The sequence below is a fragment of the Equus asinus genome, chromosome 12, assembly GCF_041296235.1.
Source record: "Equus asinus isolate D_3611 breed Donkey chromosome 12, EquAss-T2T_v2, whole genome shotgun sequence".
Taxonomy (NCBI): Eukaryota; Metazoa; Chordata; class Mammalia; order Perissodactyla; family Equidae; genus Equus; species Equus asinus.
The window spans coordinates 53,856,595-53,882,168 of NC_091801.1; the positions used below are offsets into that span (position 1 = coordinate 53,856,595).

Genomic DNA, 25,574 nt, shown 5'->3' on the forward strand with positions numbered 1-25,574 from the left:
GAGAGAAAAGAGAAAATTAATAAATAATACTCCAAATGAAGGCAAGAAAGGAGAATAATAGAACAGGCAAATAAAATAGAACAAATAGGCAAATAAAAAGGCCCTGCTTTAGAGAGACATTTAAAGCAAAAAGGTAAAGAAAGGCTGAAAGCATGTAGAAAGCAAAAGCAAACACTAATGGACAGAAAGTTGATATAATTAATATCAGACAAAGCAGACTTTAAGGCAAAAAGTATTCTGAGGAAAAATTCAATTTACTAGGAAGATATAACAATTCTTCATTTGGATGAACCTAATATCATGGTCTCAAAATGTAGAAAGCAAAGTAAAGAGACTTATAAGGAACCAAATAGCCCACAATCATAGTGGTGAATTTTAACAGCCCCCTCAGTAATTTACTGAATAAGCGTACAAAAGCAAATCAATATGGATATAGAATATTTGAATATGATGCATGTGGAGACAGGTGTGTGTGTGTGTGCATACACACACACGCACACACACAGATAACACTACCCTATAGTACAGAATCCACATTGTTTTCAAGCACATATGGAGCATTTACTAAATTTACATATGCTCATAAAGCAACTTTCAACAGATTTCAAAGGTTTGAACTTCTTTAGAGTATTTTCTTTCACCACAGTTCAATTAAGCTAGAAATCAGTAACTAAAAGATAAATTTTAAAAATTGTCATTGATTGGCAAATTAAGCAATATTCTCCAAATAGCAAAACAAGAAATTAGAGTAGAATCATATAATATTTTGGACTGAATTATTAAAACGCAGGTATCAAAACTTGTAGGACTCAGTTTAGATGGGAATTGCTTTAGATTACATATATTAAGTTTCTGCTTTTGGTGATGATGGAGTAAAATCTAACTCCCTTGCTCTTTCCGATATGCCAAGATAACTATATCTCAGAGAAAGTTGTGTATATTCATTTATCTATCAAATATTTATTGAACACCTAACTATATGCCAGGCATAATATTAGGTGGTGGATATATAGCAGGTTTTCTTAACCTCATCAGTATTGACATTTTTGCTTTGTTATGGGAGGACTGTCATGTGCATTTTTAGCAGCATCCATGGCCTGTACCCACTAGATGCCAGTAACACTTTCCCAGTTGTGATAACCAAAAATGTACCTTAGTTTGCTCCATTGTAAAATGGAGGTAAAAATGATACCTGCTTTATAGAGTTGATGAACTAGGTAAGGTAATAAATGTGAAGTGCTTAGAACAGTGCCTGGCATATACTAGGTACTTGATAAATGTTAACTATTATTTTGATTATTAAATAAATCAAAATTTGTATATATTTCTAAACTGTAATAACTTTTATGAGGAGAAAGAATAAGACCTCTCCTCTTTGTACTCCCAATCTAGATTCATATTTTGCTGACAACTGACTTTAAAAGGGTATTATAAAGTTACTTAGTAAGAGACCAGACTATGTGACAACTGTGATCACTTTCAGTTCTCAAATATTGTGACTTTGTGATTGTATTTTCATATTGATAGAAGAGAATGATCAGTTTATTTCATTGTGCTTTGGTACTTATATTTATGAATAAATGTTTTAATATTGGTAATTAAAATTTAGAACTATTTTATAAAAATTGTTACAAAATATTTTATAATTTTAGGTTATTAGAGTGAATATTTTCAATTTGTTTCAAACTTTCAACTGTGGAAAGCTGTTATATTAGTTTTCTTGCTCTGAACTTCGCTCCATGGCGCACTCTTAAAAACGATAGAGCAATTGCAAACTTGATTGTGGTTAAATGTTTAATGAACTCTTGAGATTGAGAAACTAATGTTAGGCAGAGTAAATGTAGACTAATGGTAACTCCTAAAATCAATTAAGGAGAGATGTATTTTATTAGTTAAAAGTAGTCTATAATTGTATTTTGCATCGCTTAAGAAGTTTAAATTGCAAAATGAGGAAAGTGTTTTTGGCTCCCTCTGCTATTTATGAAATAGCAGAACTAAATTACTATTTAAAACTTTATTTTAAAATAGTTTTAATGTTTTATTATTAGAAAATCAAATTTAAATATATGCTATTCAATGGAGAAAAGTTAGAATATAGCGATAAGCAAAAGTAGTATTTCTTTCCATAAGAATTGTACCATTTTGCATTCCCGCTGTAAATGTAGAAGAATGCCTCTTTTTCTACAGCCAAACAGTATATAGTCAAGCTTGTGAATTTTTTCCAATCTGGTAGGTAAGATGGTATTTCAGTGTAGTTTAAATTTTCATTTCTCTAATTATGAGTTAGATTGAACATATTTTTATATGTTTAAGGGCCATTTTTACATCCCCTTGTGAATAGTCTGATCATATCTTTTGCCTATTTTCGTGAGTTTTCATTTTTTTTCCCCTCAGTTTTTAAGAGTTCTTTAAATATTTAGGATATAAAAGTAGGATATTCATATACATGTTTTTTTTTCCCCCAGAGTTGTAATGGCTGAACCATAATTCTATGCATACTTTTCTTTATGGAAAAATTAATGCCAATTTATAAGAATTGTGGAAGTTCTAGATACAGTCAGGTTGTTGCTTCAGAACATTAGTGCATTCAAATTGGATGCTTGCCGTGTGTCAGACCTTTTGTTAGGAGCCAAGGCGGCATTGTGAAACAAAGCAAGCATAGTGTTTTGTAGATTACAGTTTAGTGGACGAGATTTAAAAAAGAAACTTATAACTGTGCCAAATGTTATGAAGGAGACATAAAGATGTTATGTGATTGATAACAGAGACTTGGTTTAGCCTGGGTGATCACGAATGTTTTAGGACAGCTGTTTTAAGCATTGCAGAGTCAACTGACTTTTTTGGGATTCAAACTTGATTATTAATGTTATTTTCTTTTATTATTAGTGCTTCATTAGAACCATGCACCCAACTGAGCTAATTAGGTACATATAAACAAATTCTAGCATGGTCAAAATGTCAATTAAGATTAGATAGGAGGAGAACAATGAACTAGATAATTTCTAGTTTATTTGGGTTTAGGTAGAACTAATGTTTTCTTTGAACACTATCGTTTTAATCTTATAAAATGTTGGGAGTGAATATAGCATTTTGCTATGTTTACTATCTTGAAGGTTTAGGTTTTTATTAGTTTTTTAGAGATTGATTTTAATCATTCTAAATTGTCTAAATAGGAGTAGTATTTTTTCAATTCAGTGCAATCATTGTTACATGAACTATAGATGAGAAAGTTAACACTAATGCAAAATTTAAACTGAAACACATAGCATAATCTTGATGATAATGACGTGTTCAAGTGAAGTGTCTTGATAAGCAAGTGAAAAATAGTTGACACTTTATTTGAGATGAAATACACAAACGTGTGTTTATATATGGAAGCATATCTTATTTTACTTCATGGTATATAAAAAAGGAATTTAATAATTTAAAATAATTCCATAGAGAAGATTCTGTCTTTAACTATGATTGTAGAAATATAAATATTTTCTCCTGTGAGGACTGCTGATACATTTTTCAGACTTGGTTTGGTTAATAATAATAATAATATATATCTTCAAATATAGTTTATTATAATTGAGTTAGATGTGTTGAAAGAAATGATCCATAATTTAGTTTTTAATAACTTCCTTTCTGTTGACAGTTACTATGTTTTGAATTGACTTCTAGTTATTATAGTGTTTCATACTGGTCAGTTCCTAAAACAGGCAGAGAGGAAGTACATTTGCTTTTTTCCAGTGTTGGTTGTATTTTAGAGCCGAGAACCCCAGGGAACAAACTGTTATTACTGGTAGATCTAGTAGATATGTGCCCAATGAGCTCTGTTTAGCAGTCTTTGACATTACTCTGAAAGGAAAATGAATTTAATAGGAGTTTTACCTCATCTTTTTTTTTCAGACACTGGCCAAAAGAAGACCCTAGACAAGAAAGATGGGAGACGAATGTCTTTTCAGAAACCTAAAGGCACTATTGAGTATGCTGTAAGTTATTTGCTTTTGAAAAAGCTGATTTATCTTTGCAATAGTCTTATTTTGGACATTCTTTGTTTATACTATAAATAAGACAGGGGTTATTAATTGCCTTATTTTAAAAAATCTGTGCTTCACTTTTGATAACTTTTTTATTAATAATAATACTTGAGTTCTTGATTATATTTTAGGATTTTTAGGATTTTTAGAAATTTTATTGTGTGATACAATGATAGTTATTCCAGCAAATTCAGCTTAACATAGATGATAATTTACTGGGAGTCAAAGTTCCTGTGTTCCAATAATTTTTATTAGGTCAGGCTTTTAGGAAAGTAGTTTTTTAAAAATGTGGTCTTAATTATATTCCCGGAAGTGCTAATGATAATGAAAATGGCAGACAGAAGACTTAAAAAATAAGTTGATATTAATATTCCAGAATAACCTCTCACATTAGATTATTTGCAGTGATTTATACCTAAGTTTATTTAGCTCTGAAAATGGGGCTTTCTCCTATGTTCTATCCTCAAATCTCCCTGGAGTCAGCTTTTCACGTTTCTGGATACTATGAAAAATTGAAGTGAGAAATTAACTTTAGTCTGTAGTGTACTGCTTCTTTTATTAAATGTATGTATTGTTTATTTAGATAGTGTTAACATGTTCTAAAGCAATTTTTTTAGCTGGGCTCAATTTTGTATTATTTTGTGTTTTTCTAATTGTTTGTGTAATATAACTGTATTAAGAAGGAAATAGCAATTTTAAACAATTTATGCATTTGTGTCATCATGAAGCAGTCTTGATTTGAGTCTTATTTTCCATGAATCCTTAAAATTGAACAAATTTTCAAAACTTTGAGTTATACTTGTTTTCCTATACTGTATAATTGACAATTCGAGATTTTAAGTATTTAAAAAGGTTAGGAACCATGTAGTTTAGGGTAGAATTATATTTACTACTATCAAAAGAATTTCTTCTTAAAGCATGTTATAAACTTAAATTGAGTGTGCTTGTACCCTCTCTGCATGATTGAGAAATTGAGAAAATATGTTCAAACAGTAAAATATTGGGTAATATAATTTAATGTATTCATTAGCGTTTATTATTAAGGCATAAGATTATAGGCATGAGGCATAAGATGTTATCTACACATGTAATCATGTGATTGTGAAGAACTGTAAAAGTTTAGTTAGTTTTAAATTCAGGAGTTTACCATTCTTTTATTGTAATTCAATAGAACTTGCGTTACCTGAAGCAAAATTAAATTCAACTTAAGGACCATTATTTATAGTGGAAAGTTAATTGAAACTTGAGAGTATTTTTTTCTTAATGTTATGATTGAGCCTTGAGAAATAATCAAGTATTGATCAAAAAGGTTATAAAACATCTTCTAGCACTCTTTGTTTAAGCTTTATTTTTTTAATTCTTTGTTATATTCCTTATGCCAAATTCTAAAAGAAAGAAACAAATATGATTGTAAAACTGAGTGAGATATTATTGTCTTATATTCTGTTCTTATTATAATTTGTAAAATCTTCATATAAAACATGATTTTTGTGTTTAGGAAAATATTTCCCTATATTTCTCTTAAAATAAAATATTTACTATCACAAAGTACTCTCAAACTGTCTTTGTTCTAAAATATTTATGATGTAGCTTAAATGTATTTCCAGACCCCCTAAATATAGTATAAATTAGTTTGTATTTTAGGTAGCTTTAAAGTTAAAATCATAATATGTGTGTGTATATATATGCATGCACACATACTGTTTTTAATTGTAAAATCACTTTCAGTAGGAAAAGTAGACCTTGAAAATGCTATACATTATCATTTTCTTCCTAGTTAATGTAATATCCCTATACTTTTCTACTGAAAAATCTTTCTCCAAGGTCACTAATGATTTTTTAATTATCAAACCCAGCAGTCTTTTCTTTGTTGTTGCTTCCTGCTCATTGTTCCTTCTTTGTGGTTTTACTTTTCTTCTTAAGGTCCTTTAATAGTTCTCTCAGGAACTGTGAATGGATAATCAGGCAATGTCTGAAAAGTCTTCATTGCACCCTCATTCCTGGTTGTTGAGCTGTCTGTAGATTATTAGGTTGGCAGTTACTTTCTGTCAGCAGTTTAAGTATATAATCCACTGTCTTATGTCCCTCTGTTGCCTTTTTATTTTTGTTCATTTCTAGGCGGTCTTTATTCTTTTTTTAGATTGTTTTTGAAGTTTCCTCCTTGTCTTTACAGTTCTGCAGTGCCATTATAATAAGTCTAGATTCAGACAAATTTTTATCTTGCTTATCTTGTTTCTTCAGTCTAAGGAATCATATCATTCATAAATTCTGGAAAATAGCCATTATTTCTTTGATTATATCCTCCCCTCCTTTCTCTGTTTGTTTTTGAAACTAATTGTACTACATATGGCTATCATTATGATTCATTGCCCTGGTGTTACTGCTATCATTTTGCCTGTCTCCTTTGTTGGCTGTTCTGCTCTTCTTGATTCCAAATGTGAGTCCTCTCTTGTTTGTTTTCACTTGTCCATTTACATTCCATTACTTGGAGAGCTTAAGAAGTTTACTATATAAATTATGTGGAGTGAGACCCAAACTTTGCTATTCCTACCTTTCTAGATGCTTACGTTTCCTACTATCACTTCATATTTAACAATTTGAGGCAAACCTCATACCAGTTCCTTCTGCATCCTTGCCTAGTGCTCAATTTTCTTATTTCCATTTCCCTTCAGTCTGTTATTCATCCAGGTTAGAATTTTGGGATTCAGCATCAGTTGCTCATTAACATTTGCTCCCCTTATCTACTTCTACTACTACCATCGTCACAACTTCCTTCAATCCGTGAGTGTTTTCTCTTGAGTCTTACTTAAAAATCTTACACGTTCATCTCTTTCTTTACATTTTGATTATCTTAAATCTGATCTACAGCAGTAGTATTACATTGGATCTTCTGCATCCATTCTCTTGTCCCCTTAATACTAGACCTGTTGCCACTAATCTAAGATGCCACTCCGGCCATGTAACTTACTTGCTTTATAAACGTTAATGTTTTTTATTACCTTCATCACCTCATTTAATAGGGTCTTTGTGAGGGTAAAATGTGTAGTAATTAATATGAAAATACTTTGTAAACTTACAGATGTTACTGCAAAATAAATTTGTTTACAGAGAACTTTTACATATATTATCTCAATAAGGTAGATGATATATCATCTTATTGGATAGATGGGGAAGTTTGCACAGAAGGAAGGAAGCACAGATAGATTATTAACCCATGTATTTGGCATAAATTTGGTTTTACAGGACCATTAAAAATATATATATATTCATTGTTTGTTACACCCACATACATATCTACTTTTTCTGACCTTTAAAATCTTCTATAGCCTAATTCTGAATATGCTTTCAATCTCATTCTTTTTAGTTTCTCGCCTTCCTAAAATCCTAAATTCATAAGTATACTCTGGATGGTTTGGGAGGAAGAGATAGTATCCCACAAATGTGTTTTGTACTTTTCTGTCTCCTAACATGTCAGTTCTCTTGTCTTCACTTTGAATGTTCTTTTCTTTCTCTCTGCTTCTCAAAATTCCTACCTCTTCTTCAAAATCTAGCTTTAAATCTTTCCTATAAAGTCTCTCCTGGACAATTTGGAACAAATATGGTGCTCTTTCCATACTCAAAACTTTTATTGCATTTGTTGTTTTATTTAAATTGCTTTTCGTCTTTTATATAAGCGTTTTTGTGTTTCTTATTTTCCAACTAGGTTGTAAATCCCTTGCATACAAATGACTTAGTTGCACTTAATTTTATTCTCTACAGAACTCTCATAATGCCTATGTATAGAGGACTCTAAAAGAATATATTGATTGATCAGATTACTTTTTCCTTCAGGATAATTGGAAAAATCCCATGACTTAAGATTTCTATAAATATGATCATTACAATATACTGACTATTCAGAAACCAATTACTCAACTTTGGTTCAAATATGTGTTCTAATTTATACATTTAAATACCAGAATATATACATAAAGATCGTTAGAAATAGCGTTTTAAGTTTAATATAGGCATACTTCGCTAAAATGAAATTGTATGTTTCCAGAAGTTGCATAAGTTTTAGAAACTATTTAAAAGAATAGTGTATTGATTTAAAGCCTTTGTAAAATAAAAATCACTTGTTTGTATTTTGTAAATTATATTTTGTATTTTGAAATTGTTTGAAGTAGAGGCCCACATGTAATTGTGATGTCTTGTGATAAAGCATATACTCTGTATCGTAATAGGTTGAGACCATTTACTAACAAAACACAGAATTTCTCGTTATTTCATCTCCAAAGATGAAAATATCCCTTATTAATCAAATGTAAATTGCTCCATAGACATATTAATGATCATCAAACCTCATAGTTTACTTTTTCTGTTTTAACAGGTTAAAATAATTTATTTTTTCTTTTAAACAGGTTGAATCAAGGGATTCTTTGAATAGTATAGCCCTGAAATTTGATACAACGCCCAACGAACTTGTTCAGTTAAATAAGTTATTCTCCCGAGCAGTTGTTACTGGACAGGTATATATGTTTTTTAATGCATTGGTGTTTAGAATCATTAAGTAGCAAGACAGAAAGTATGCATTGCAGTATAGATAACAATATAGAAAACTTAAGAAGAATGGTTTTTCTGCATGCTTTGAACAAATCATATTGCCTCTAGAAGAGAAAATTAACTGTCACTTATATCCACATGAATTTTTATTTTTTTCTTTTCTTTCTTTCTTTTTTTTATGAGGAAGATTGGCCCTGAGCTAACATCTGCTTCCAATCCTACCCTTTTTGCTTGAGAAAGATTGTTGCTGAGCTAATATCTTTGCCAATCTTACTCTATTTTATATGTGGGATGCTGCCACAGCATGGCTTGATGAGTGATGTGTAGGTCCATGCCCAGGATCCAAACCGGTGAACCCAAGGCCCCTGAAGCAGAGCACGCAAGCTTAACCATTATGCCATGGGGCCGGCCCCAATCCAAATTTTTCTTAATACATATTGAAAATAATTGTGTATTGTCTTTTCAAATACAGTTTTAAAGAGCTTTTTAAAATATTCAAAGCAGTACATGATAGATAAAATTAATTTTTAGAGGTAAGTTATCGTATCTCAGACTTCCAGGTTCCTTTTCTAGAAGCAACCACAGTTATCAATTTGTATCCCCTTCCAGAAATATTCTAGCCTTTTTTTTTAAATTGAATTTTGATTCTTGGAAAATGTTCTACTTAAGCACAACTTGATCTCAGACTTTTTCATGTGTGTATAGTGTAGCACTGTATTGATAGAAATTATTGCTTAGGCACAATAAGCTTCAGGCTGTTTCTGCTCTTTTGCTGTTGTAAACATTACTGTAGGGAACACTGTTGTACATATCTCTTTTTCTTTATATGCAGGTATTTCTGTAAAGTCCTAGAAGTAAATTTGCTGAGTTAAAGGATATGTGCATTTTAGATTTTGCTAGCTATTGCCAGATTGTCCTATACGAGGAACACCCACAGTGTATGAGAATTATTTTTTTCCCACCCTTCCCTGACAGTATGTATTATCCAGTATATATTATCCAACTTGTCTAAATTGAATTTAAATGTCTTTTTCTTACTTTGTTAGAATTATTATGGTGAGAAATATTCTTTTAATTTGAAGATTTTTATTTTTTCTATTTATTGCTGAAGGTCTTTGTTAATGGTACTTGTTTATAGAACACCATCTGTTTAATATTTCAGTTTTACTGAATCCTGTGTGAACGTTTTCTTACAGGTTTTATATGTTCCTGATCCTGACTATGTCTCCAGTGTTGAGAGCTCTCCATCTCTAAGCCCCATAAGTCCTCTGTCACCAACATCGTCTGAGGCTGAATTTGATAAGACCACTGTACGTATCCTTGCTTTTCAAAGATAGCTTGAAGAAATCTCACTGTATATGTATATATCATCATGGTTTTTTTATCCTACTTTTACTATGGTTAGAAAGAAATTTTTTACTTTTTATTTTGTTACTTAAATTTGTAAATCCCAGTTTTTAGAGTGAAGCATTCTCATTTAAACCAGGCAGCTTCAATTGACTTACTATTGGTGATGGTGGTTATCGAAAGATATTCATCAACTTTCTCTTATAAATAATGTATTAACTAAAGATGAGTTTTATCTAACAAACTTGAAAGTATCATGATATGAAGTCCATGTTCAATGTGATTTTTATTTTAGTTTCTGTGAATATTTATATAGTACTTAGAACTGAGTTCATCTTTGATACACTGCCTTTTAAAAAATAATTTGTCATCATCTTAGTCATTCTTCTGAATATTCTGAGTAATTAATAGTGGATTAATTTATCTAACATTTTTAAGGAATGAAAACATTCTCGATAAGTTACATTTTACAAATGAATTTCAAAGAACCATACTTTCTTGAATTATTTTCATTAAAAAATCTCTGAAAGGAGTTACATTTTTTGTGCCTTTTCTGTATAAATTAATAATTATCATTTCCTGTTTTCATAATGACCTAACAATTGTGTTTACATATGAAAGGCTATTTCTCCATTAAATGGCTAGACTCCTGTGGGATTCTTCTATGTTGCTCTGCTGACTTTAGGAGACATCCTTTTTTTCTCTGCCCCGGTTTGCACTCACAGTTTAGAATATCACATAGCACACTGGTAACAAAGCACAAAGTATTAATATTAATTTGCCTACAAATTATTAGGCATTATTAGTTTCTAAACTCTAGTATTTAGACTAGTTCCACTTTTTTTGTGAAGTACATATTATTGATAACTATTTTTCTTCTTGCCCGAGGATTTTTTTCTGTGTATTTGTGTATGTATTTGTGTGTTTGTGTGTATGAGAGAGAGAGAGAGCCAAGTGGGGTCTTTTTCAAATGTTTATTTGTTGGATATCTTATCTGTATAAATGTGACAATGCTGTACTTTAGAATGCAGTCATGTGAAAGGAATATATTACATTTATCCTCATCATTGATGACAAATGATGTCAGGTTCTAATGATAGGTATTGCTGGACCAAATGATGCAAGAATACCTTTTTGAACATGGCCATGCCATTTTCCATGGGACTTACGAAGAGATGTACTCCTAAGAGGCAACGATAAAGGAGAGCAGTATAGCCTTAGGTTAATTTAGCTGTGTTTCAAACCCTAAAGGAGAATTAAAAGCTAGACTGTAGCATTTTGCCTGACTAGAAACCTGTGGAGCCCTTTCTTTCCTTGAGCTTTAACCCAAGTTTGCCTACCAACTGGCTTTATTGAAAGATCAAAGAGAAGAGAGTGCTGAAGCTCCAAGGAAGCAACAAGGCCAGGCCTCCTCCTATGTGAAAATATTCTCTTCTTCACTTTTGCCATATTGGTGAAAGAGAAGGAGAGAATAAAGCAGCCACATGAATGACCTTTTAACCTGCAGTGACTCAGCTGCTGTCAAAGATGACCCAGAAAGTATTCTTTAATATAACCAGTCATATGAATAAATTCTTTCTCCCTGAGATGGATCCAGGAAAAAGGTAAGACACCTAAGAACTCTTGAAGTTCCCTCTACCCAGATGATAGCCATCACCTGCTTTCTAATTGTGGGCAGTAGTTAGGAAATAATGACTAAACAGAATGCTATAAACTTTAGTTGTATTTTTTTAAACTTTAGTTGTATTTTTTTTTTTGCCTAGAAATATATTCATTACTAGACTCCAAGATAATAGCCCTATATAACTCTCTACATATCTCAAGTGCTTCTATCTCTGTATTGCAATTATTGGATTTATTTCTCCTTTTCTACCTATAAGTCCCTTAGAAGCAAGCATCTTATGTTTAATTAGATATAATTCATATTTGTATTATATTAATTAAAATAATGTTTATTAGCATTGTCGTTATATGTTTTTCCTCAAAGTTTTCCATTTGTATGTCTATTAGTCACCGATAGGTTTTCTGAATTTTCAGCTTTGTAGTGGGTTACCTGTGAGGCTAAAATTTCATATTCCTGGGTTTTTTAGCATAAAGGATTGCAGTGGTTTTTTAAATAATTTATTTTTACATAAAAATATTATCTTCTAGATTTCCAGGGTCAAACAATTTTTTCCGTGTTTTTTCTTCACATATTAGTGAGGAAACATAGAAGGAGGTAAAACCAAAGTGAGAGTAGATAAATGATAAATTGCTAAAATTTACTATGTGTCAGTTATAATTCTAAGCACTTTAAAAGTAGTATTATTTAGGCTTAATGTCAAACTTATGAGAGAAGCACTTGGCCTGGCTGTCTTTGTTTTCCCCTCTAGATCCGTTCTACACCCTTCTCTATCCTCCTTTGGGCAATAGACATTAATTGGCTCCCTTGACCTTTTGCTTCTGTTGGTTTTTGCCTTGCAAGAGCATTGGCAGAAGATCAGAGGAAATGAGGAAGCAGGGGCATATTTATTGAGCTAGCTCCCTCCCTACAAGGTCACCCCAGAGTGGCTACATTCTTCAACGTCTCATCTCCTGTCAGACAACCCTTTCCACAGAACCCTGTCTGTCTCTAGGTTTAGGCATCTGCTTCTCCTCCTTACCTCTGTAGGCCTACGCATGATAATGAAGCCTCTGTTGCTATTTGCCCTAGATTTTCAGATACAGTGCATACTTTTGTAAATATTTCTATTATTAAACTCTCTTAGAATTATTCAATTTCGTGTGCCCTCTGTTTCTTCCAGTACCTGACCAATACAGTATTTAGTTTATAGACAAGGAAACTGAGGGAAAGAGATTAAGTAATTTGTGTTTAAGATCATGCAGTTAGCTGGCAGTTGAGTTAGAATTCCAACCCAAGTAGTCTGGGTCCAGAGCCTATGTTCTTTATTACCACTTCATAGCTGGAGACTTATAACTCAAACATTACTACTGCTCAATAAATAAGAGATAAGTAATATTTAATCATTATAAGTAAGTGTAGTAATAGCTGCCACCTTGCACTATCATCTTCTTGTAAGACTCTTTAAATCTAACATTTTATAAATATAGAACCCTTTTGTTTGTTTGTTTTACCTCCTTTGGTTTCTCCTCTCTGCACCTTAAAAATTCTCATAATAATGCCTTTTTGGGCGAAAACTACTAGTGTGATATCTTCAGGATGAAATTCAGAGGAAAACTGTTTAAAATAAGTAATGTGGAAAAACGAAATAATTTGAAATAGTTTTTATTTATGCTTATTATGTTAATGTACTCCAATGAAGGATGTTGTATTCTCTTTAAGATCTTCAGTATACTCTATCTAATAAATCTAAAAGATCATAAGAAAAGTAGAATACTTATAACAATTGGATTGCATATATGGTGGTAAGAAAATATAATTTTGGAAAAATACTATTAAGAGTCTTTGCAGTGCATAGAAGGTCTTACAGAAGGAAAATATATAAAGTAGCAATAGAGCTTGGGCACACGAAAAGGATCTTTTTAAGCATAGTCTGCGATAATGCTGCTATAGCTACTATTATACTTAAAAAGAGAGGAAACTAAGGCATAGAGAGGAGAATGAGCAATTTACACATGATCACATAGTTAATGAGTGATAGTGCTGAGGTTTAAACCCTGATAGTCTATGTCCAGATTGTGTTGTGTTCTTAACCACTTTTTGAACTGCCTCATTGATGAAATGGTGAGGACTAGCAGTACAGATTCTCTGTGACATACAACCTAAAAATATGTCACAAATTATGAAAAGTAGAAAGTTTGTAATAAAGAACTGTGTGTAAGTAATGTAGGAAATTTTTGCTTCACCAAAGCAAAAATAAAAGTATAGCAGATAATTCAGAAATATTATTTAAAATGACTAAAAGGTGAACAAAAGCATTGCTTTTCTTTTACCCCCAGCATTTCAGATTCTCTGGACTTTTTAATATGTTGTTCTTCTCTTTATATAACTTAAAAAAGTATTAGTTGCCTATATTAGTTTCCTGGGGCTACCATAATAAAGGATCACAAAATGGGTGGATTTAAACCAGAAATTTATCTCACGGTTCTGAAGGCTAGAAGTCTGGAATCAAGCTGTTGGCCCCAAGGAATCCTTCCTTGCCTCTTCTGGCTTCTGGTGTTTGCCTGCAATCCTTGGCATTCCTTAGCTTGTTAGATCACTCCAGTTTCTGCCTTTGTAGTCACAAGGCTTTCTCTCTGTGTTGTGTCTTCACGTAGTGGTCTTCTCTTCATATAAGGAAACCAGTTATTTGGATTAAAGGGCCACCCTACTCCTCCTGTATGACCTTAGCTTAACTAATTTCATCTGTAGAAACCCTATTTCCAAATAAGGTCACATTCTGAGGTACTTGGGGTTAGGACTTCAGCATATCTTCTTGAGTGACACAACCCATAACATTGCCTGTTATAAAATTACAAGAAAATTACAAAATTTATTTTATAGAATCTAATTTATATTATAGAATTTCATCTCCTTTATTTTCTAAGAAAAAGGGAACTTTAGAAGATTTTCCAGCTCTAGTCAAATAAGATTTTTTTAAAAGACATTCAGTGAATTTTTTTTCATTTATAGTTGAGAAGATATATAGAAGAGTGAAGTTAATTTCTTACAGAGGTTTGAGTGGCTTGGGAATATTTGTGAAATCTAGTAAAATAAACCCCTCTATTTTAATCCTACTAATCACATAATTCATTGACGTCTTGAAGTTATATACCAGTATACCTGAAAACAGACATTAATTATGATAGCAGACATAGAAGACGTTAAAACAAATTTTAGTTAGAAATATCAGGAAAGTTTGAAGAAGTTAAATATTGAATATGTTTCAAGAATTGTCCTCACATATACCATCCTTCAACTAGTCACAAATATGCGTCTTTCCCTCCTTCCCTACCTCTCCTCCTCTTTCTCTCTCTCTCTCTATAATATTATATATTTAAACTTAAGTTCAAAATCACTGAATTATATAGTATATAAAATATATTTGTTATATGTAATAAATGTCATAATTTTAACTTTCATGCTTTTAAACTAAAACTTTAATATATAAATATATATACTTTATAATAAACATAAGCTTATGTATTACATATTATAATAAAGTTAAATAACTCTAAATACATATATAAATAATACGTAAATTATATATGATATATCTATATATATAGATGCTGTATATAGCATCAAAGCTAAATTATAGCATCTATATATTAGATAATTTAGTTTTGGTGCTTTTAAACTTAATTTAAATATTAGCAATTTATTAGGAAAATGTAATTTTTTAATATGTACTTTTTAGATGACGTTCTAATCAGACCTTCATATTCTCAGAACAGAATTTTTTGGTTAATATGTGAAAAAATAGGACTTTGTTGTAAAGCTTTGTATTTATGTAGATTTTAGGAAAGCACTTCTTTATATAGAAAAAATCCCTATGTTTGTAACATTACTAATAAGAAATGGTTAACTTACTGAGTGAGTGTTTTCTTCTAGGTTCTAAATGGGAGCATCATTTCCATAACTAGAATTTAAAAATTGATCCCACCTTAGTTTTTAACCTAGCTGCTAAAAATCTCAATCAGATCCAAAGCCCTAAGTACAACACTTAAATTGTAGTTTAGTTTTCCTTCACTCTGATAGTTTTATTTTTTATTTGTGTCTTATTTTATTCTGGAGGTTGGTTTTAAGAACCTCAAATTCTTGGTCTTAAGAAGTGAAATTTAAATAAATTCTGAGAGGGGGTTAAACATAATAATTTATAGGAGGTACATGGCACCTATCATATCTACTGGGTTGAATAAAGAAATACATGCTTCTTTAAAAGTAAATATTTTCTTCTAAATTATATATGTATGAAATAAATATAAATGTTGGTATTTCTGTCCCTGTATGATTTTTCCTCCTCAAACTTCCTATGCCTTACCTATGTGTTATCAGAGAACATTTCTACATATTTTCAGTCACAAAGGGGCAAAAGCTTTATAAAGCCAAGGCAAGATGGGAGGAAAGTTTAGAGTTGCTAATTAGTTTATGATAATTATTTATAAGAATATTATACAAATCATATTGTATAACATTTAGTCATATTGTACAAAAAAAGATGAGTCAACCTTTTTAGGTCATTTATCCTAGCAATGCTTTTGCTTTTGCACGTTTGAACATTTGGGGCAATAATTGAGGCTTGATAGATATTTATACTTCCGTATTTTTAAGGACCTTTCCATCCATAGTGGCTAAAAACAAAATTGCACAAAGGAGCTTCAGAAAGCACTCAAATGAGCTTCAAAATCACTGCATTAGTAATCAGAATCCTAAATACCAGTCAAAACCAGCGACACAGAGATACTGATACTTTGGGTAATGTACATGTATGTAAGTTATAATGAGATCTGATTACGATTCCTCTGAACACCTTTGGTCTTTTTTTAAAAGATTTACTCTTTTGTGCTATATTTTTAGCATTTACTAGGCTAATCTCATGTATTCTTTTTAATAGGATTACATTGACAAATAGGGATTGCTATAGTTACTGAGTAGTAGAGTTTGGGACTTTGAGGGGACCTCAGAGATCATGTTGTTCAGTGAGGTATATCTTCATTTAAGGAAAGCATTTGACATTGTACCTTGACACTTTTTGAGAATAATATGGTTATATAGTAGATAATGTTGTCACCTGGATGTGGAAGTAACTGAACAGTCATACACAAACTTTGTTGATAACTTTGTGCCAGCTTGCAGGAGGCCTTCCAATGGCCTTGCATTGGCTTTTTTTCCCTCTGGACATTTATAATAGTTTACAAGAATATTTGAAAGGAAGGGGGGATGGTATTGCAGTTAAGCCCACCAGTTCATTTGATTGGCAACATGGGTTCATATAACACATAAACATAACAAGTATTCATAAACATCTATTAATATTTTATTAATATGTAATTATCTATGTTAAATGGATTTATATATGATGCAAAACTCTTAGATGTAGTAACTATCAGAGACAACAGAATGAGTGTGAAGCTATTAATTAATTTGCATAATAAAATGAATAGATTGAGGAGAACTTTGTTAATAAATATTATTGAGTGAACAGCATCATGCAACTGTTAAAATCTAACTCCATTTTAGGTTTTTAAGAATATAATCATAGTATATTAAATATAGTTGTTTACAGTATTTTACATTGGTCTGTCCTTTCTTCAAAAAGTATCTGTTGAGTGTCTGCCCAAGTGCTAAGGATTCAGCCCCATGTTTATGAGGGTTAGATGAAATTTAGAAACGAAGTCTAAAAATTCTGTCCTCATGTAGGTTTAAGGATATAGATCCATTTGTAAGAGTAGAATAAGGTATGTTAAAATTTGTTAGCCCTTTTCAAGTATCAAAGTCTATGAGAATGAAGAGGAGCTAGCCTTGTTTATTATTTAAAAAGACCAAATCAGAACTATTAATTATTAGTTACAAAGTGGCAGATATTAGCTCAAAGCTATGAATAACCTTGCTCCTATGAAAACTATTTTATAAGGCATTGTGCATTTACTCATAAGGTATGAAATGCCTTTGTGGAGGTATTTATTATTTTATTAAGGTCGTATTGGTTTATAACTGTAAATTTCAGGTATACATTATTATATGTCAGCTTCTGTATAGACTGCATTGTATTCACCACCAATATTCCAGTTTTTATCCATCACCATACATATGTGCCCCTTTTGCCCTCCCCACACCCTCTTCCCCTCTGAAAACTACCAATCTGTTCTCTTTATCTATGTGTTTGTTTATCTTCCACATATGGGTGAAGTCGTGTGGTATTTGTCTTTATCTGTCTGACTTATTTAGCTGAGCATAATACCCTCAAGGTCCATCCGTGTTGTCACAAATGGCATGATTTTGTCTTTTTTATGGCTGAGTGGTATTCCATTGTATGTATATATCCCATATTCGTTATCCATTGTAAATAATGCTGCAATGAACATAGGAGTGCATATATGTTTTTGAATTAGTGTTTTCATGTTCTTTGGATAAATACCCAAAAGTGGGATAGCTGGATCATATGGCATTTCTGTTTTTAATTTTTTGAGAAATCTCCATACTGTTTTCCATAGTGGCTGTACCAGTTTGCATTCCCACCAGCGATGTATGAGGGGTTTCCTTTTCTCCATATCCTCTCCAACAGTTATTTCTTGTCTTTTTTGTGAGGAAGATTAGCCCTGAGCTAATGCCTGTGCTACCCTTCCTCTATTTTATGTGAGATGCCACCACAGCGTGACTTAATGAGTGGTGCTAGGTCCACACCTGTGATACAAACCCGCAAACTCCTGGGCTTCCTAAGTGGAGCGCTCAAACTTAACCACTATGCCACTGGTCTGGCCCCCTCTTGTCTTTTTAATACTAGCCATTCTGAAGGGTGTGAGGTGGTATCTCGTAATTTTGATTGGCATTTCCCTAGTAATTAGTGATGTTGAACGTCTTTTCATGTACCTGTTGGCTATCTGTATATTTTCTTTGGAAAAATGTCTGTTCAGATCCTCTGCCCATTTTTTGATTAGGTTGTTCTTTGTTTTGTTGTTGAACTATGGAGGTATTTAAAACAAAGACTAAAATGCGTCTGTCTAACTTTCCTTAATTGTACAGAATATTGACATTGGGGGGGAACTATGAGTTCTAAGAGGTCTGTAAAGTTGGATATAAAAAATTTTAAGTGAAATCTAACTTTTTTGTAAATTAGGAATCTAAGCAGCAAACTATAGAATAACACTAGGCTTACTTGTGACTTTGTCCCTGATAGAACTCACAGATATTTTCAAATCACTTGGGAGTTGTTGTAGACGTCACAAAATGTTTATAGCTATCTACTTCAAAATTATAATTATCAAAGTCACCACTAGATCTTCTTATTTAGTGTATTAATAAGGAAGCATATATATACACACATACATATATATATCCATATCTCCAATTTTAAAAAATGTTTTGATAGTTGTATTTCAGTATAATTTTTCTTTGTAACCCTGTGTTTTATTTTAAATATTCAAAAAAACATTCTGAGAAGGAGACCCATAGACTTCACTGCAAGAATGGTCCCTGGCATCGAAAAGAGAACTTGTGATCTAACTAAGACTTTGTAGAGTGGTATTGATAAACTCTTCGTAGCTTCAGAATTTAAAAGGTTCTTCCAGTGAATGGGTTCTGCTGAGTTCTCAAATATCACAGAGAAGCACTCCACCTTTTCTCTGCTCCCAACACCCAAGGGATATATTAAACAATCTTATCAGGACCAGTGGTTTAATTGAAGAGCATCTGAATGTGTGTGTGTATGTGTATGTGATGTGTATGTGTAGGGTGGGAGTACAAGATGTAGTTTTCAACATTCTCCAGAAGATTCATATCCCCATCAAAAAATAATTGAAAATGTAAGTTTAAGCTGTGTTAAAGATCTTTATGAAATGTGAAATACAGGTTTTTAGTGCTATTCTTTCCTGTATTTTTTTACATAAGAATAGTTTGGGCTGCCCTCCAGAATGTGATGAGAAGGAAGAACACTTATTGGGGAAAGCTATTCATTTTGCCTTAATAATGTACTTATTTTTATTTAGTTCTCTGAAGTGCCTTTTTTTTTTTCCTTGAAGAATCCTGATGTAGTCCACCCGAAAGAAGCACCTCCCTCATCTACTTTTACTAGTATTCGACCTGCACGAGTTGTATCTTCAACTTCTGAGGAAGAAGAAGCATTTACTGAGAAATTTCTTAAAATTAATTGCAGATATATTACCAGGGGCAAGGTAATGAATAACACTCTAGAAAAAAATCATGCTGTATTTATTACTAAAATACGACAATTTGACATTTACATTTTAAGTCATCAACATCAGCAAGTGCTTGAATATTTAAAAAAGGTATTGGTGGACCTACTAGTTTGGGTTAGTGTGGACCTTTCTTATAAGTTATAATCTAGTGGTCTGTTGCAGTTGTTAAAGGCAATGTGATATGAATAGATTCACTACAATAAGGTGCAGTTAATTTGCTGTTGGTTGAATATTTAAAAAGCTGATATAAAATGACCATTAATGGGCACTATTTTGAATGTTAACTCTTACAAACTTAGTATAACACATGAAAAGGAAGACAACTACTGTTTATTGACTACCTACTATAGACCAGAAACTATATGAGGTGTTTTAATTATTCTATCAACTCAAAGTAATCCTGTGAAATAGATGGTCCTATTTCTTCTTCACAGGAAAACAAACTTTCATAAAAGGTTAATAAGTCCAGGGTTTCTCATTCATGGCTGGAATTCAAACCCAGTTTGAATCTATGTTTTATCTATCACACGTTGCTGCTTTTCTAAGCTAAGAAGTTACAGTTGATAAAGGAAATAAAGTAACACAGAATTGGAAAGTAAACTCCAAGTATTGCTTAGAAAGTAACTATGGGATGATACTGACTTTAGAAGTCACACATAATAACCATTACTTTATAGTCATAATTCATAAGTTGTATTTGAAATACAGGTGTTTAGTGCTATAAATTGCCCCTATGTACTGTTTTAACTGCATCCACAATCTTGGTATGTTGTATTTTCATTTTTATTCAGTTCAGAATACTTTATTTCAACCTGGACTCATGGAATGTTCAGGAGTGTCTTAGTTAGTTTCCAAATATTTGGGGATTTTCTGCATATCTTTCTGTTATTGATTTCAATGTTACTCCATGTGGTTGGAGAACATAATACTGCTTGAAGTCGTAAGTTATTTAAACATGTTTTATGGTTCAAAGTGGGTAAATCTTGATAAATGTTATATGTGCACCTGAAAAGAATGTGTATTCTGCTGCTGTTGGGAAGAATATTCCATAAATGTCAATTAAGTTGAGTGATAATGTTGTTCTTCTATATTCCTACTGATTTTCTATATGTTCTATCAGTTATTTACAGGAGGCTCTTGAAATACCAACCTATAATTGTGGATTTGTCCATTTCTTCTTTCATTTCTATCAGTTTTTGTTTCATGTATTTTGAAGCTCTGCTATTAAGTGTAAAAATGTTTAGGATTTTTATATTCTCTTGATGAATTGGCTTGCTTTATTATGAAATACCTTCTTTATTCTTGGTAGTATTCTTTGCTCTGAAATCTACTTTGATGAATACTAATTTATTAGTATTGAACTTCCTTTGATTAGTGTTAACATGGTTTAACATTAACAAGTGATTGAACTTCCTTTCAATTAGTGTTAATATAGTTTATCATTTCCATTCTTTTACTTTTAGCCTGTGTCTTTATATTTAAAGTGGGTTTACATAGTTTATATTAGAATTCACTCTGAGTTGTACATTCTGTGGTCTCTGACAAATATATAATGACATGTATCCACCATTACAGTATGATACAGAACAGTTTCATTGCCCTACAAATCCTGTATACACTGCCTATTAATCTATCCCTACCCCTGAATCCCTTGAAACTACTGACCTTTTCTCTATCTCTATAGTTTTTCCTTTTTCAGAGTGTCATATAGCTAGAATCACACAGTATGATTGTATGATTTAAGATTGGCTTCTTTCACTTAACAATATGCAATTAAGAGTCCTCTATGTCTTTCATGGCTTAACAGCTCATTTCTTTTTATTGCTGAATAATACTTTGTTGTGTGGATGTACCACAGTTTATCCATTCACCTACTGAAGGACATCTTGGTTGCTTCCAAACTGGGCACTTATGAATATAGCTTCTATAAACATTTGTGTGCAAGTTTTGTGAAGACATAAACTTTTACCTCATTTGGGTAAATACTAAGGAGTGAAATTGCTAGATCATATGGTAAGACTGTGTCTCACTTTGTAAGAAACTACCAAATTGTCTTCCAAAGTGGCTGTACCATTTTGCATTCCTACCAACAATCAATGAGAGTTGTTGTTGCTCCACATCCTCACCAGCATTCACTGCTGTAAGTGTTTTAGATTTTGGCCGTGCTGATTGGTCTTTAGTGTTAATTCATTGTTTTAATTTGTATTTCCCTAATGACTTAAGAAATTGAGCATCTTTTCACATGTTTATTTGCTATCTACATATCTTTGGCATTTCCATTATTTTTGAAAGATATTTTTACTAGGCATAGAATTTTAGGTTGATAGGGTTTTCTTTTTCTTTCAGAACTTTAAAGATTTTTTTTCAGAACTCATCTGTTTTCTGGCTTGCACTGTTTCTGAAAAGAAGTCTTCTATTGTTTTTATATTTGGTGTTCTGTACAAAGTTAATTTTTTTCTTTGTTTACATTTGAGATGGTCTCTTTATCATTGATTTAGAGCAATTTGATTATGATGTGTCTTGGTGTACTTTTCATACTTGTTTTTCTTGGGGTTCATTCAGTTTCTTGGATTTATGGGTTTATAGTTTTCATCAAACTTGGAAAATTTTCAGCCATATTTCTTCAAATATCTTTTCTCTCCCATCCTCTCCTCTTCTTTGGGAACTTCAATTATACATATTTTAGGCTGCTTGATACCGTTCCTCATAGCTCACTGATACTCAGTTCCTTGTTTTCTTTCTCGCTTTTCATTTTGAATAATTTCAGTTGCTATATTTTTAAGTTCATAATGTTTTTTTGCCATGTCTCATCTGCTATTAATTCCATCCGGTGTATTTTTCTTCTCTATAAGTTCAAACTGGATCTCTCATATCTTCCATGTTTCACTTACCATGTACCATCTTTCCTCTATATTCTTGAATATATGGAATATAGTTATAATAATTATTTTAGTGTCTTCTCCCAATTCTTTTCTCTCTCTCACTTATGTGTTTGTTTCTGTTCGTTGATTTTTCTCATTGTTGAGTCACTGCCGTTTCTTTTCATGCTTAGTAATTTTTGATTGGATACCAGATATTATGAATTTTATCTTGTTGAGTACTGGATATTTTTGTATTTCTATACATATTCTTGCATTTTTTTCTGTGACACAGTTGTTTCTTGGAAACAGCTTGATCCTATCATAGCATGTTTTTAAGATTTATTAGGCAGGACTAGAGCAGCCTTAAAGCTATAGCTACTTTTTCCCCCTTATTGAGACAATACCCTTCTGAGTATTCTGAGACTCTGTAAATTACAAGATTTTTTGCTCTGGTTCATGAGAACACAAACTATTCCTGACTCTGTAGACTCTAGGGCTTGTTTCTTCTGCTTCTTTCAAGTGCTTCGTCTCATCCTTGGGTAGTTGCTGTACATATAGGTGGCAGTCAGTGCTCAGCCAGAAGCTTGAAAAAGAAACCTCTGTAGATGCACAAAGCCTGCTCAGTGGGAAGTGCTCATCTCTCCTTTCCTTTCTCTGCCTGTGGCCTGGAAACTCTATCCACTCAGTATGCTGGGGCATTTGTAGAGCTCATCTTTTTATTTCCCCTTATTCAGGTATCACTGCCCAGGATTTCAGTATTTCAAAACAGTTATTTCATGTATTTTGTGTGTGTATTTGTTTTAGTAGTTTTAGGTAGAATTAGTTCTTGACTAGAAGCAGAATTTCAGTTAGTATTTGGATAAAAATTTTATTTCAGGATCAAAGCAAACATAAAGTCATTGGCAGAGTTAGGAATGGCTTACAGCCTTTGTTCTTGGAACATAATCTCTCGTTGGAGGCTAGCTCTGTTTATTCTAATTCATGGAAGAAAGTAAGCCGGAAAAGATGTTTTCTCATACAAGTCATCTTTTCTTCTTTCTAGTTCCCACAGGTTGATTGTAGTAAAGGTTATTTATATAAGAATTAGGGAAATTTATCAACAGTAACTATAATGGTTAGATTACTGTGGACTTAAGACTGAAAAAAAAATCAGTACTACAAGCTTTTCTGTTTGCTGGGATGAATTCCTAAGACATAGTCTTTTATTTTTTATATTGTAATGTAAGTGGTAACTTTTACAGATAGGCTTTTTTTTCTAATAGAAATAGTGTCTCCTTAGAAGATTAGTTAGGTAATTGCACATAAGGAATTGGAAGTTATTAACACTAAAGAGAAATCTGTGCTTAAAGTTTCCAAAGGTCATGTGGATCAAGAAGATACTCTAATTGGAAACCTCTTACAGCATGATCTTGCTTCTGTTAATATGTCTGGATTTATGAAACAGTATTAGAAAAGAATGAAATGCAAATGCTTTGGCATGAGTTTATGATTTCAGACTTAGTCTTGGTCTAAAGAATTTGAGAAGTTACTTTCTCAAGAGATTTTTGTGAATTTTACATTGAAGTAATGTCTCTCATGGCCAACTGTTTTGATTTATGGAGAATGACATCTGACAGAATACCTCAGAGAGCCCCAGCTACAGGCAGAGAGAAGGAAGCTTGAAGAATACATCAGTGCATCTTTTCAATAGTAGCAATAAGGGTCCATTTCTGGAAAGTAGTGTTAGCAGCTTGATCAGTCCAGTGTTAAGATGTGGGGCTTCAAGCCCCTTCTAACCCAGCAAGTAGAAGCACAGTTTTGAAAGGCTTTTCAAATGATTTCTATAGTTACGCTACTAAGATTATCATATTAGCATGTATGGTGAATTAAAGCATTAACGTTACACTGTGCCTTTTCTATCATGCATACCTAGTAATCATTGTCTTTGTGATAATCCTCTAAAGTGAAAGATAATATATGATGTTAAGCCAGTGAACCAAATATTATATCATCATTTAAAACTAATGCTCAGGTGAAATTTATGAAATCAAGAATGACCTGAAGTATTTCAGAGAACCTGGAGTTTGCTTTCCTTAATCCTTACTAATTGCTTGGTTTCATTTAACAAATAACTTAGTTTATAGAAGGTGAGATAAAGGAAGGTATTAAAGATCGAAAGTCTTTTAGATTTGTTGCATTGTATGTACTCTACTCTTGAGTATCTATCTCTTGGATTATCTCTGGCAGTGTAAATATCGCTACAACATACCTTACCGTCTCTCATTAACCTAAATTGTCTTGTGATCCAGAAATACAAACTGATGTATATAAATCTGTTTATTAAAATATTGATCAAAAGATGATTAGGCTATGGTTTATATAAAGTTACTCCTTATTTGAGTGGTTCGAGAAATGCTATACAGAGTTTCAGATTCATTCCCTTTCCCCCACCAAAATGTACACATACACATATTCTTCTTTCCAGTATTGCATGCAGTTAGTGTAAATGATAAACATGTTTTCTTATCTTGAACATCTGCAGTAACTTTTTTTCCATTTGTGATTGGTTGACCATTTTTAGTAGGATTTTCTTTTTTTACTTGATCATTTTTAAAGGTGGTGTTTGTCATAATTTAAATTTTATGTTATTAAAGTTGAACCAGGTAAATTCACAGAACTGAATATGGACTTGGAAGGAGGGTATGATACCAAATCAAACGGGATTTCAGTTTTTCTTTTCCTTAATAGCTTCAGGAAAAAACTTTGAAGTAACTATTTGGTTTATTTTTAGAATTCTGTCTGGCTCTTCATTTATATGTTTAGAGAATATAGTGGAGTGGGAGTTTAAAAATGGAATTTAGGAATATTTGGCACTTGAGTTGAAGTGATTATAGTTTGTGACTCAAATGTGGAGAGATTAGAGTAAAAAGCATGAACTACTTGGATTTTCAATCTTGGTTCTACCACTTATTAGCTGTGTTAT

The 25,574-nt window shown here is 32.1% G+C and overlaps 1 protein-coding gene across 13 annotated transcripts in view; it reads left to right on the forward strand.

Annotated features, from left to right (window-relative positions):
• The window catches only part of OXR1 (oxidation resistance 1), a 458,899-nt gene that overhangs the window by 388,256 nt on the left and 45,069 nt on the right, over positions 1-25,574 (forward strand). For all 13 annotated transcript variants that reach the window (XM_014855255.3, XM_014855256.3, XM_070481471.1 and 10 more), the window contains 4 exons: positions 3,895-3,977; positions 8,426-8,533; positions 9,764-9,877; positions 19,575-19,727. In XM_014855255.3, the coding sequence (XP_014710741.1) occupies positions 3,895-3,977; positions 8,426-8,533; positions 9,764-9,877; positions 19,575-19,727 (458 nt within the window). The remainder of the gene's footprint in view (positions 1-3,894; positions 3,978-8,425; positions 8,534-9,763; positions 9,878-19,574; positions 19,728-25,574) is intronic.